Raw genomic sequence first — 14,675 nt, 5'->3', positions numbered from 1 at the left:
TGAAGATCCACAAAGTTTATTTCAACACATCATTCACATGACAACAACTTAGAACAGATTGTCATCATGCTACATAACACCATAGTCCTCACAACTTGTGTTATAAGATCTGACATCTAATAATTCCTACATCAGCTTTGATATTAAACCTAAGTCTATTTACACTTAAAAACAATTTCTTTAGAATGAAGTAACTTTAGTGTCAAGTACACAAAGACCGTTTGTTCTAAGTGGAGCGTATGGGACCATAGACTTTGCTGCTCGGTGTTCAATGGAAAAAGTGGTAAGGGTCAACAAAGTGCACTCAAAACTGTACATCCAAACATCCTAGTCAAACTGCATTCAAGCCTCTTGGCTTTAACAAAGACCCAGCACAATATAGATACATGTTGCTCAACACGATACTCTCGCTCATGATTACAAATTTGGCAGCGTTTTCTCATTCAATATAAACGTGCATACACGTCTTTCTCGCAACACAACATTCCAGAAAACAGTCAATAGAACAAACTCCAACTGCATTTTCAATGACAGTTGGAGGAAAATGAGGTTTGTAGGATACAGTTCTGGTTTATCAATAATTGCCCTTTGTTTGACAGCAATCAAATTAGAAGTCATGAACTTTGAAAATCAGCTTCAGCTACAATAGCCGTTTTAAGATTTACCCGTGATCAAGATGATAAACTGCTTATTTGCGTGCCTAGCGTCAGGAATGGCACCGCATTTTAAGCAGTGATGCAAAATCATTCAGCCAAACCAAAAAAATGTCTAATGTGACAAGTACAGGCAATTCTGTCCAAGAATCCATACACACATTAATTCTGGCATAGCCACTGTCTTTGAGTCAAATCTGCATTTGGCTTTAAAGAGAAAACAGTACACGTTTTCCGAAACCTGCCCGAATTTCAAGTGTCTCAGAACATCCACTTCAGGAAGGAATTCGGTTTGGTTGAATTGAGCACCTCAAAATTATGTTTCAAGTGACTGTTTTTTTCAGAGGACAAAGCCACAGCCTGCTCACTAATGAAGTTGACAAAGTGCGTAATTTGAAATACCAACCCAGAAGATTGTGAAAGGACTGATGAGTATTAAAATGAGACCACTGGCTAGTTTATACTGTCAGATATGAACATGAAATAAAACAGGACAGAAGCAGTAACATAATGAAGTTTAAGTGTAGCTGCTAAAACATTGAGATGGTCCACGGTTGGAATTCCCAAACCTTTGATCAAATATATGATGAATAGGCTACTTATCACTGGATTTATCTATATATCCTCAAAATGTATTTTGCTATCCAAGTATTCGCATTTGGACTAAAATCCCTGACTTCAGAATGATTTGAAAATGAATTTAGCCTCATTCCCATTCCACTGTGTACGCTGCACACTAAAACAGTGCTACAAGTTTGCATAGAGCCTAAAACCCAACCATAACCATGTCAAAGTAACCGTACATAAAAAAATAAAATAAAAATATTCTCTGAACAATCATATTTCACTCTTTGTACTTTGAATTCCATTATAGGCATTTCATTATTATAATAATTTTTTTAAAGAATTACATTTGTTTATATGTCCATCTCTGTAAACAATGAATTACCTCCTCAGCATCTATGTAGCTCTGGTAACAATAGAAACTCAATGTTGCTTGAGGCAAATATTTAAGGAATGCTCTTTTTGAGAGATAAAATTGTGTTTCGTTTTTTAAGCAATGTATTGTTTTCAGTACCTCCACAGACATGAGCAGAACGGGAGGTACTTCACTGTTAACACCCTTTCCTTCAGGCACACACAACAGGACTAAAGAGCACATATTTTATTAAGAAGCACAAAGAGTGAAAGACACGTTTCAGAGATTAAAACAATTAAACAAGGAAGTACAGGAGGACATGTCCATGTGTGTGTGTGGCTTCGGTTGTCTCCCAGTAATAAAAGAGTAAAACACTATCCAGTCTGGAGGGGGGGGGGTAACCTAAAAGTTGTGGTCGCAGACTTCCACTTTAACTCGCGATTTTCTCAATTTCATCCAGATCGTCTGTGTCCAGTTTCTCGATCTTCTTGTCTGTGGAAAGCGTGGAGATGGAGAGTCAGAGCTTCTGAAAACACATCCAGTGAATCTAGGTGCTTGGGAATATTCGGTTTCCCAACCAACCGACACATACAGTAGTCCTCTTTCTACAAACGACATTTCACTAAAGTTGCACTTTTGTAAACACTTCACACAGGAACGAACACTCAGAGTTCTCCCAGCAGCAACTAGCTTAAGTTTCTACTAGACTAGCTGTAACTTTATTTCATGATTAAATAATAATAATAATCAGTTGGCCATTACATCAAAAACATTAGACCTACATTGCGAATATTAATTTTAACTAAAATATAGCTAACTTATAGGCAGGTTAGGCAATGTTACTGAGAAGCACTTTGTCATATTTGCAAAGAGTAACTTCACGTCTCGATGGCAACCAGTATATCTAAAGGTTTTGACAGTAATATGAAATCATTCTGACATCTGTGGGTGTCGCAATATTGTAATAAACACGACCAATCATTAAGGGGTACCCTGACTATTGATTGGACGGGCTAGCTGTCTGTCTACCAACCTGCCTACGAGCACTCTGCCCCTCCACTCAATGCTCGTTACTAGGGTTTTTTTTGCCCTATTTGTATGTGTATCTAAAGCCTGGTTAAGCACTGTAGGGAGAAGAAGTTGGAAAAAAATATTGTCTCGTTCCAGTGATTGGCACACCTGGGTGATGGTGTCGGATATTTTTGTAATTTAGCACACGCTCTTATCCAGATGCGTTATATGCGTTAGCATGTTAGATGTATTTGCACTTACATACCCCACAACTGCTGAACAACGCCGACACACAGTGCTCGTCTTATCCACCACTCTCTCGCCTGTACTACTGTAACTACTGTAAGTTTTCCCAAACTTGCGATCTTAAAGAGGCCGGCGGGTCCTCGATCTCTCATGGGTCGCTAGCTAGCCTATCTCTGACTCACGGCGGCGCCAATCAGAGCTAAGGCGGGGCTACAGATTAGGTGTCCCTAAAGAACATGAGGATCTAACAGTAGTTCCGCAATACATTAATTAATTTGCATGCAACTTTGATTTATTTTATACCGTGTATTCTCCGTGTAATTTCATGCACCGAACCGTGACGCCCGTACCGCTTCGGTTCAATACGAATACATGTACCGTTCCACCCCTAGTTTTGATGCATTGGGATCAACACTTAACTGCCTATCACAGTCAAATAGAAACAAGTAACACTAAACAGCAAACTGGAATCAAATGTAAGCATATATTGAATCGAAATTTGATTCCAAATCGCAAAAATTGTTAATCGATTTTTAATCGAATAGTGACCAAGAATCGAATCGTGAGGTACCAAAAGATTCCCACCCCTACTCGTTACTGTAGTTTTATGGGAGTGGCTTTGATGGGAGGAGGTGGGATTTTTTGGTTTGATTCGTGTCAAACAAAAGCTAAAATAGCTAGCTTCGTGCAACTTGCCTACCCTGCCTTTAACGTACATTTAACTAGCTAGCTAGTTAACGTTCTTTCTCGCGTTGTCTAGAGGATGTATCCTCTGCCCTGTCACTGCCAGGTCAGGGCAGTCATTTTGTTTAATTGTAACTTGTTTAACTACATGCTCTTATGTTTTTTTCCAATTTTCCCTTATTTGCTTTTCACAATGTATGCTTCATGTTTTGGCTACCCGCAATGTCTCACTGTTTATGATCATTGACCTATGCACTTTTGTAAAGCTCTCTCTTGGAAGTCGCTTTGGATAAAACCGGTTAATGTGGTTAGGGGTGTGTGGAGCTTGTGTGGTTAGGGGTGTGTGGAGCTTGTGTGGTATGGGGTGTGTGGAGCTTGTGTGGTATGGGGTGTGTGGAGCTTGTGTGGTTAGGGGTGTGTGGAGCTTGTGTGGTTAGGGGTGTGTGGAGCTTGTGTGGTTAGGGGTGTGTGGAGCTTTTGTGGTTAGGGGTGTGTGGAGCTTTTGTGGTTAGGGGTGTGTGGAGCTTTTGTGGTTAGGGGTGTGTGGAGCTTGTGTGGTTAGGGGTGTGTGGAGCTTGTGTGGTTAGGGGTGTGTGGAGCTTGTGTGGTTAGGGGTGTGTGGAGCTTGTGTGGTTAGGGGTGTGTGGAGCTTGTGTGGTATGGGGTGTGGAGCTTGTGTGGAGCTTGTGTGGTTAGGGGTGTGTGGAGCTTGTGTGCTTAGGGGTGTGTGGAGCTTGTGTGGTTAGGGGTGTGTGGAGCTTTTGTGGTTAGGGGTGTGTGGAGCTTTTGTGGTTAGGGGTGTGTGGAGCTTGTGTGGTTAGGGGTGTGTGGAGCTTTTGTGGTTAGGGGTGTGTGGAGCTTGTGTGGTTAGGGGTGTGTGGAGCTTGTGTGGTTAGGGGTGTGTGGAGCTTGTGTGGTATGGGGTGTGGAGCTTGTGTGGTTAGGGGTGTGTGGAGCTTGTGTGCTTAGGGGTGTACGGAGGGCTTACTGAAGTGATCCTGGATCCGGTTAAGAATGTTCATACTGAACTTGCTGTCCACCATGTTGATGGCCAGCCCCCTTTTCCCAAAGCGGCCTGTACGTCCAATCCGGTGCAGGTACGTCTCGTTGTCTGGGTTACCATCCCGGTCCACCGGCAGGTCAAAGTTGATTACCACAGAAACCTGCTCCACATCGATACCTGGAGGTCAGGGTCAGCCTTGGTAAATAGGTAAAGCCTTGTTTCTATTGCAGCCCTTTGTGCTCAGACATGTTTAGTATCTTTCTAATCTGTTCTGTTGTCAAATACTAAGAGGGGAAAAATGCTCTTTGTGGTAAACCAATCAGATTTGACAATCACTTTAAACTGCCACTGTGAACAAGACTTAACTTGTATTTCCACAAAACTGTCCAACTCAACCCATTTACACAAGCTGGACATGTACATAACATTTAGAACATCCCTACCAGTTTACTGTACATAACATTTAGAACATCCCTACCAGTTTACTGTGCATAACATTTAGAACATCCCTACCAGTTTACTGTACATAACATTTAGAACATCCCTACCAGTTTACTGTGCATAACATTTAGAACATCCCTACCAGTTTACTGTGCATAACATTTAGAACATCCCTACCAGTTTACTGTACATAACATTTAGAACATCCCTACCAGTTTACTGTACATAACATTTAGAACATCCCTACCAGTTTACTGTACATAACATTTAGAACATCCCTACCAGTTTACTGTGCATTTTTATTAGCATTTCTATAATAACCTGTATTTGAGGTCATGTGATTAAATGAGGTGCCAGCAGGCTGTTTTTTTGTGGCTGGGGGCACCAGGGTGTGGCAGGGAGCACCAGGGTGTGGCTGGGAGCACCAGGGTGTGGCTGGGGGCACCAGGGTGTGGTGTGGCTGGGAGCACCAGGGTGTGGTGTGGCTGGGAGCACCAGGGTGTGGTGTGGCTGGGAGCACCAGGGTGTGGTGTGGCTGGGAGCACCAGGGTGTGGCTGGGGGCACCAGGGTGTGGCTGGGGGCACCAGGGTGTGGCTGGGGGCACCAGGGTGTGGCTGGGAGCACCAGGGTGTGGCTGGGAGCACCAGGGTGTGGCAGGGAGCACCAGGGTGTGGCTGGGGGCACCAGGGTGTGGCAGGGAGCACCAGGTAGTGGCAGGGAGCACCAGGGTGTGGCAGGGAGCACCAGGGTGTGGCTGGGGGCACCAGGGTGTGGTGTGGCTGGGAGCACCAGGGTGTGGTGTGGCTGGGAGCACCAGGTTGTGGTGTGGCTGGGAGCACCAGGGTGTGGTGTGGCTGGGAGCACCAGGGTGTGGTGTGGCTGGGAGCACCAGGGTGTGGTGTGGCTGGGAGCACCAGGGTGTGGTGTGGCTGGGAGCACCAGGGTGTGGTGTGGCTGGGAGCACCAGGGTGTGGTGTGGCTGGGGGCACCAGGGTGTGGCTGGGGGCACCAGGGTGTGGTGTGGCTGGGAGCACCAGGGTGTGGTGTGGCAGGGAGCACCAGGGTGTGGTGTGGCAGGGAGCACCAGGGTGTGGTGTGGCAGGGAGCACCAGGGTGTGGTGTGGCAGGGAGCACCAGGGTGTGGTGTGGCAGGGAGCACCAGGGTGTGGTGTGGCTGGGAGCACCAGGGTGTGGTGTGGCTGGGAGCACCAGGGTGTGGTGTGGCTGGGAGCACCAGGGTGTGGTGTGGCTGGGAGCACCAGGGTGTGGTGTGGCTGGGAGCACCAGGGTGTGGTGTGGCAGGGAGCACCAGGGTGTGGTGTGGCAGGGAGCACCAGGGTGTGGCAGGGAGCAGGCAGTACCTCTGGCACAGACGTTGGTGGTCACCAGCACCTTCTCCTTGCCGTCACGGAAGCGGTCGATGACGGCGGCCCTCTGCTCCACCTGCATCTCTCCACTGAGCAGCGCCACCTGGTGGCCCTCCCTGGACAGCTCCCCTGCCAGCCAGCCGGCCGTCTTCCTGGTCTGAGACACAGGAATGGACAAGCTCACACAAACTCTGGACAACTTTCAGAAGCTTTTTGCACATATTACCAAACTTCTGAGGAATACAATAGCTGGAAAACCACAAACACCCAGAACCACCTGTAATTCCGTCTGACTTGCATCCAATGAAGAAATGAACAGGTGGAGACAAACAAACCTGACAACACAGAACGATACCACTGCCCGCCCTCCCTCCCACCCCAGTCACACACACCCCAGTCACACACACTCACATGACAGAAGATCATAGCCTGAGCGATGGTGATGGCTCCGTAGATGTTGCAGAGGGCCACAAACTTCTCCTCCTTGCTGTTGCAGAGGACGTAGTACTGCTTGATGGTGTCCAGGGTCTCCTCCTCGCGCTTCAGCTTGATGATGTTGGGGTCGGGGACGATCCGCTGGGCGAAGTTCCACACCGTCTCCTCGAAGGTGGCCGAGAACAGCAGCATCTGGCACACCTTGGGCAGCATTCTGGAGATCCACATGTCACACTTTACACCCATCTGGGACGGCTCACGCATCAACTGCACACCTTTTAACTTGTATTATTTTAACTTCTGATCATTGAAAGGAATAGGAAGGTATATCGGCTTGATATACAGGGTCAGTCTGTCAACATATTTGTTTACCAAATGGTTTGTTCTCGTTTACATGATGTATGATAGACGTAAAAGACATTAAGCATGTTAGGTTGTGTGGGCACTGGGCAGGTACATTAAGCATGTTAGGTTGTGTGGGCAGAGACATTAAGCATGTTAGGTTATGTGGGCAGAGACATGAAGCAAGTTAGGTTGTGTGGGCAGACATTAAGCACGTTGGGTTGTGTGGGCAGAGACATTAAGCATGTTAGGTTGTGTGGGCAGAGACATTAAGCACGTTAGGTTGTGTGGGCAGAGACATTAAGCATGTTAGGTTGTGTGGGAACAGACATCAAGCATGTTAGGTTGTGTGGGCACAGACATCAAGCATGTTAGGTTGTGTGGGCAGAGACATGAAGCATGTTAGGTTATGTGGGCACAGACATCAAGCATGTTAGGTTGTGTGGGCACAGACATGAAGCATGTTAGGTTGTATGGACAGAGACATGAAGCATGTTAGGTTGTGTGGGCAGACATTTAAGCACGTTAGGTTGTGTGGGCAGAGATATTAAGCATGTTAGGTTGTGTGGGCAGAGACATTAAGCATGTTAGGTTGTGTGGGCAGAGACATTTAAGCTGTTAGGTTGTGTGGGCAGAGATATTAAGCAAGTTAGGTTGTGTGGGCAGAGATATTAAGCACGTTAGGTTGTGTGGGCAGAGACATTAAGCATGTTAGGTTGTGTGGGCAGGTGCTCACCTCTGGATGCGGATGCTCTGGTCCTGGTGTCCCTGTGTGGCAATCATCACGTCAGCCTCGTCCAGAACAAACACCTTGATCTTCTTGGGGTCGATGAACTTGAACTTGAGGCACCAGTCCAGCATGGTGCCGGGGGTTCCTATGACGACCTGCTCCTGCAGCTTGACCCCTCTCTGTACTGGATAAGGACGAGGAAGGACTGACATTCTCTCCATGCTAATTCTCTCCCGTCACCAGTGTTATGACGATCATAGCTAGTTACACATGGCTGCTGCCGTTCACACACAGCAAATCCTCCACTACAACATTCTGAACATCCTCATCCTCAACAGGAGTTACAATGCATAAATAATAAAAGTGCAGTTACGTTTGTTGCCTCTGATAGCGTAGACCAGCTGAACCTCAGGGTAGAACTTCCCCATCTGCTCAATGACCTTGCCAGTCTGCAGGGCCAGCTCATAGGTGGGGGACACACACAGGCACTGTGGAGAGAGTTACACACACACACACAGGCACTGAGGAGAGAGTTACACACACAGACACAAACAGGCACTGAGGAGAGAGTAATACACACACACACAGGCACTGAGGAGAGAGTTACACACACACACAGGCAATGAGGAGAGAGTTACACACACAGGAACTGTGGAGAGAGCTACACACACAGGAACTGTGGAGAGAGTTACACACACACACACAGGAACTGTGGAGAGAGTTACACACACACACACAGGCACTGATGAGAGAGGGAGACACACAGGCACTGATGAGAGAGGGAGACACACAGGCACTGAGGAGAGAGTTACACACACAGGCACTGAGGAGAGAGTTACAGACACAGACACTGAGGAGAGAGTTACAGACACAGACACTGAGGAGAGAGTTACAGACACAGACACTGAGGAGAGAGTTACAGACACAGACACTGAGGAGAGAGTTACAGACACTGAGGAGAGAGTTACAGACACTGAGGAGAGAGTTACAGACACTGAGGAGAGAGTTACAGACACTGAGGAGAGAGTTACAGACACTGAGGAGAGAGTTACAGACACTGAGGAGAGAGTTACAGACACTGAGGAGAGAGTTACAGACACTGAGGAGAGAGTTACAGACACTGAGGAGAGAGTTACAGACACTGAGGAGAGAGTTACAGGCACTGAGGAGAGAGTTACAGACACTGAGGAGAGAGTTACAGACACTGAGGAGAGAGTTACAGACACTGAGGAGAGAGTTACAGGCACTGAGGAGAGAGTTACAGACACTGAGGAGAGAGTTACAGACACTGAGGAGAGAGTTACAGACACTGAGGAGAGAGTTACAGACACTGAGGAGAGAGTTACAGACACTGAGGAGAGAGTTACAGACACTGAGGAGAGAGTTACAGACACTGAGGAGAGAGTTACAGACACTGAGGAGAGAGTTACAGACACTGAGGAGAGAGTTACAGACACTGAGGAGAGAGTTACAGACACTGAGGAGAGAGTTACAGAGTTACAGACACTGAGGAGAGAGTTACAGACACTGAGGAGAGAGTTACAGACACTGAGGAGAGTTACAGACACACAGGCACTGAGGAGAGAGTTACAGACACTGAGGAGAGAGTTACAGACACTGAGGAGAGAGTTACAGACACTGAGGAGAGAGTTACAGACACTGAGGAGAGAGTTACAGACACTGAGGAGAGAGTTACAGACACTGAGGAGAGAGTTACAGACACTGAGGAGAGAGTTACAGACACTGAGGAGAGAGTTACAGACACACAGGCACTGAGGAGAGAGTTACAGACACACAGGCACTGAGGAGAGAGTTACAGACACTGAGGAGAGAGGGAGGACCAGCACTGAGGCCAAGATTCAACTGACACTGGAAGGGGGTCAGGCTCACCTGAGGCCACTTGTTGTTGGGGTCAACGTGACTGAGCATGGCCAGGACGAAGGCAGCCGTCTTGCCCGTGCCGGACTGGGATTGGGCAATCAGGTTCTGAGGTCTGTAACACAATAGGAGACCATGTCACGACAAGGGGGGCGGGGGGGGAATAGAAAGTGAGAGAGATGGAGAAAGAGAAAGATAGAGGAGAGAAATAGACAGAAAAAAAGAGGTCCAGAAGTGGCTTGAGCATCGTATCTCCTGCAAGCATGCAGCATTATGTCCTCACGGTTCAGCGAGCATCATGGGTAAAGCGTTCTCCTGGATCTTGGAGGGCCGGTTGAAACCCATGGCGTACACACCTTTCAGCAACTGAGGTTTGCTGTTGAGGAAAAAGTTCTTAACAATAACCAGCTAAAGGAAGAGGATTGTCAACGATTCAAAATAATCTTTGCATCACAAGGTGGACATTTAGCAGGGCAACTAACAGTCTCAGTTCCTCGAATGACTTGACAGAGTAGAGAGGAGAATTAGGATCCCTCTGTAGTACTTCGACCTGATTGGTTGTGTTGACCAGATTACTGCGTATCAATTTATTCAACAACGACTGGGCCGCCTTGTCATCTGAAAACAGAGAAACACGAGTGTCATTTTGATGGTACATTATTATAGATCTGTTATACAAAATATCAGCTTTAAGTGAGTCACAAAATTTGGAGAAACCTCCAGAAGTCTCAGTAATAACCTTTATCATCCTCCTCCGTCTTGTCTCCTTCGGCTCTGTCTGGCTTCGCAGCGCTGCTTGCTTCTGGTGAGGTCGCTGTGGTTGAGGTGCCTTTAGAACAATGTTACCCGTTGACAATAATTGAGGGACTTGTCGCTCTTGTTGGCTAGTTGTAACTGATTTAATTATTTGTACTCGCTGTGAATTATATTATTGTTGATTGCTTTCCTCCAGGTACACTACCACTTTTGAGGATCATGTTGATTAATTTTATTTTGTTAAACTACAAGCTCTTCTGGTTCTACCCATTGGCACTTATTTGCTTTTCACAATGTATGCTTCATGTTTTGGCTACCCGCAATGTTTGGGGCTATCTCGCTGTTTATGATCATTGACCTATACACTTTTTGTAAAGCTCTTGGAAGTCGCTTTGGATAAAAGCGTCTGCTAAATTTAACCAATGTAATGGTACCCATCAACTCAGGCTATGGCCAGTTCAGGGTAAATTAGATTAATTTACTCTTGGAATATAATATATCGTGTGATTTCCTCTCACCATTTTCTTCTGGCTTGTCGCTGATTTGCAGGGTTCCAATCTGCAAAAGAAGTACAGAGGCTGTTAACTAGATTTCGGAGGCGACGTCCGATGTCATCATTGATGGGACTCGCTGTAATGTCCACGTTGTGATTGCATGCAACCTAGTAGGGCTGGACACGAGTCTTGTGTCAGCGTGCTAGCTTTCAAGCGATGTATAAAACCTCTAACTAACACAGACGGCCTGGGTTAATCGGAATACATTTGGTCAAGCCAAAAATGCTGTAGGCCAGCAAACTCACGTTAGTTAACGACACTGATAAAAGTTAGTTGGATAGCATGCTTATTAGCAAGCGCCCACTGCTGCGTCAGCAAGCTAGCCTAGTTTGCTATAGGAGCAGATAAATGACAGAGAGACAAACACTTCAGGTAGTTATAATACGTAGAATAACAACTTAAAAAATGCAAGTGGCCACACAACGGGCCCATGGTCAGACACATTTGACAAAGACAAGTTCGGCTTGTACGACTTACAGATTCCGCCGCGGCTTCCTGCTCGTCCACCGCCAGGGCCCAAGAGTCTGTAGCCATGATGCCAGCTGTTCTCAGTCTGCTAATGCTTCAATTTCTCCACCAAAACTGTTTTCGCTTCGGTGCCGACCAGATAACCTCGCTAGGAAGCCTAGCTATAAGTTTCGAAAGTCCGTAAAAGAAACTAATTTGTACAATGGCGTGACGAATTCAGCTCCGAGTGCCCCAGTACGACCGACCAGCCTTCCGGGTGGAGAGACGATACAACATAAGATGGGTTCCCCCTGGCAAGCGCTTCATCCTTTCTCACGACGAGTATAAAAAAAAGTCGGTTTACGGTTAATTTTAGAATCCAATAGTTTGTAGCGAATGTTTTTTACATTTTGATTTAGATCAATATATTGTTATTTTATATTCGTGTATTTTAGGACATGTTTCTTAGCAGTGAGACCACCCGAGTCGGTCTGCAGATGTCGCCCAAAACGTCCAACCTGAAGAACTCTTTCAATAACTATTTCATATCTGCAAAGTTGCATAGAATGCAGTGCAGCGAGTTGAACGAGTCCAACAAAAGAATATATTGTTCTTAATTTAAGAAACACCATAGTCCCCAATATTTGGGAAAGGTTTGGTGGATTCAACAAGAAGGTTGGGAGGATGAATGCCAATTTACTATTATGTAACATTCTTCGACATGTGATTAAATCTCTCGTTCAAGAGCATTCCTGATCATGAATAGATGTTCAATAGAATGCTTACTTTTAATCTATTACGTAACGCTACTCTCTAGATTGCCCCCAAGGTAATGCTCAGTCTTTAACCAAGGCCAACCAAGACTATTCTGAACATCATTAGCTAATCCGAACGTTGCCGTTTGAATCTGTTCTTTTTGAACGGACTCCCAAATTGACACCCAAAATAAGCCATGTTCTTGCAGATAGCCGACTCAGCATTTTGAACAGCCGAGAAAGCCTGTCATACAGCGATTAACGTCATCATGGAACATTTTAGAAAACGGAGTGAAGCTGCCCGGGCTCCAGCCCCCCCTCCAGCCCCCCCTCCAGCCCCCCCTCCAGCCCCCCCTCCAGCCCCCCCTCCAGCCCCCCCTCCAGAGCCCCTGGTGGCGGAGGACCTCGTGCCCTGCATTGACCAGGTCTGCAGCAGTTAAGGACGGTAGGCCCAGAGGTCGCCTCTGTAGCCAGACTTGCACTCCTTAATTAAATGCAGAATTGATTTCACACCTTCCACTCGTTCCACTGGGGTGGATAGATAGATGATGACAGTAGCTCTGGATTGTGCTGAGGAAGATTACATTGATCTCTGTTCCGCTGTCACTCGATGGCAATCGTGTGAGCGGGTGTGTGTGAGGGTGTGTGCGGGCGGGTGTGTGTGCGGGTGTGTGCGGGCGTGGGTGTGTGTGTGTGTAACACAAGGAAAAAAGGAGACTTGTCAAGCTTCAGTTTAGAGACACAGTTGAGTCTAATGTTGCTTCCAAATCTGCTGCTGTGCTGGAGGTATCCATGGCAACTAAAAGCGTAAAAGTAAGGTTTAGGTCCCCTGAGAGAGAGATAACACCAGAAGACTCATTTGAAGGATCGAATAACACGTTAAAATACTGTGTGGAATCGTGACAGAGTAAAGGTTGTCTGTAAGTTAGGCACACAGAGAGAAACTGTATATATAGATGGTTGCAAAACTGATTATACAACATAATTTAATATTCATGAAAACATGATTTATTATGAATGCAACAATACTGTTCCAACATTCCTTTCTTCACACAAGATTTTAACTAACTGCCTTTTCTCTGTATACCTGAGAGGTGATGTAGCTTGGTGTAGATGTGGTGTAGCTTGGTGTAGATGTGGTGTAGCTTGGTGTAGATGTGGTGTAGATGTGGTGTAGATGTGGTGTAGCTTGGTGTAGATGTGGTGTAGCTTGGTGTAGATGTGGTGTAGCTTGGTGTATATGTGGTGTAGCTTGGTGTAGATGTGGTGTAGATGTGGTGTAGATGTGGTGTAGCTTGGTGTAGATGTGGTGTAGATGTGGTGTAGATGTGGTGTAGCTTGGTGTAGATGTGGTGTAGATGTGGTGTAGCTTGGTGTAGATGTGGTGTAGCTTGGTGTAGATGTGGTGTAGCTTGGTGTAGATGTGGTGTAGCTTGGTGTAGATGGTGTAGATGTGGTGTAGATGTGGTGTAGCTTGGTGTAGAGGTGGTGTAGCTTGGTGTAGATGTGGTGTAGATGTGGTGCAGATGTGGTGTAGCTTGGTGTAGATGGTGTAGATGTGGTGTAGATGTGGTGTAGATGTGGTGTAGCTTGGTGTAGATGTGGTGTAGATGTGGTGCAGATGTGGTGTAGCTTGGTGTAGATGGTGTAGATGTGGTGTAGATGTGGTGTAGCTTGGTGTAGATGTGGTGTAGCTTGGTGTAGATGGTGTAGATGTGGTGTAGATGTGGTGTAGCTTGGTGTAGAGGTGGTGTAGCTTGGTGTAGATGTGGTGTAGATGTGGTGCAGATGTGGTGTAGCTTGGTGTAGATGGTGTAGATGTGGTGTAGATGTGGTGTAGATGTGGTTTAGCTTGGTGTAGATGTGGTGTAGATGTGGTGTAGATGTGGTGTAGCTTGGTGTAGATGTGGTGCAGATGTGGTGTAGCTTGGTGTAGATGGTGTAGATGTGGTGTAGATGTGGTGTAGCTTGGTGTAGATGTGGTGTAGCTTGGTGTAGATGGTGTAGATGTGGTGTAGATGTGGTGTAGATGTGATCATTGCAAAGTAAATGTTACCTTTTACTGAAACATGTTTTTCTTTTAATGCACAGATGTACAAAAGTACACAATTCACTCATCATTACCACCGTTACCCCCCACACATCTTCTCATGATGTAGTTGCCACACAAACAAACTGCATTTATTCCACTCTGGGGTTACATTTGTCAAAGTGTGTGTGTGTGGCACTTGTGGCAACACTACAGCCTTAGAATGCACACAAAACTATGTGGAACACTTCAAACACATTGGGTTCCAGTCTGATTCCCTTCGTAGAGCCGTAGAGACGTAGAGCCCTGGTCCTTAGTTGCTACTCGTCCGCTAATTAATCAGAATCAAAGCGAGGCAAATCCTGTAAACAGGCTGCAGGTCCCTGACCAGACAGGGATGGGGATTAGGGAAGATTCTCCCCAG

At 46.3% G+C, this 14,675-nt stretch overlaps 1 protein-coding gene across 1 annotated transcript; it reads right to left on the bottom strand.

Moving 5' to 3' along the window:
- Positions 1–11,731, bottom strand: LOC136949583 (ATP-dependent RNA helicase DDX19B). The gene is made up of 12 exons (XM_067243938.1): positions 11,498–11,731; positions 10,985–11,024; positions 10,450–10,539; positions 10,193–10,328; positions 9,994–10,086; positions 9,723–9,825; positions 8,206–8,320; positions 7,839–8,016; positions 6,737–6,974; positions 6,320–6,482; positions 4,502–4,693; positions 1–2,064 (listed from the first exon to the last, which is right to left on the bottom strand). The coding sequence occupies exons 1-12, from the start codon at positions 11,552–11,554 to the stop codon at positions 2,003–2,005; spliced, it is 1,467 nt and encodes a 488-aa protein (XP_067100039.1). The 5' UTR covers positions 11,555–11,731; the 3' UTR covers positions 1–2,002.
- Between the last annotated feature and the right edge of the window lie 2,944 nt (positions 11,732–14,675).

This window comes from Osmerus mordax, chromosome 1 (assembly GCF_038355195.1).
Source record: "Osmerus mordax isolate fOsmMor3 chromosome 1, fOsmMor3.pri, whole genome shotgun sequence".
Lineage (NCBI taxonomy): Eukaryota > Metazoa > Chordata > Actinopteri > Osmeriformes > Osmeridae > Osmerus > Osmerus mordax.
The sequence above is the reverse complement of the archived record's forward strand: the minus strand, read 5'-3'. Positions and strand labels throughout refer to the sequence as shown.

Excerpts from the sequence above, each read along its gene's own strand:
- LOC136949583 (XM_067243938.1), bottom strand. The coding sequence starts at position 11,554 with ATGGCTACAGACTCTTGGGCCCTGGCGGTGGACGAGCAGGAAGCCGCG. Across the intron at positions 6,975-7,838 it reads CAGAGCATCCGCATCCAGAG|AATGCTGCCCAAGGTGTGCC; the intron begins GTGAGCACCTGC and ends GTGGATCTCCAG. Across the intron at positions 2,065-4,501 it reads CCGGATCCAGGATCACTTCA|ACAAGAAGATCGAGAAACTG; the intron begins GTAAGCCCTCCG and ends CGCTTTCCACAG.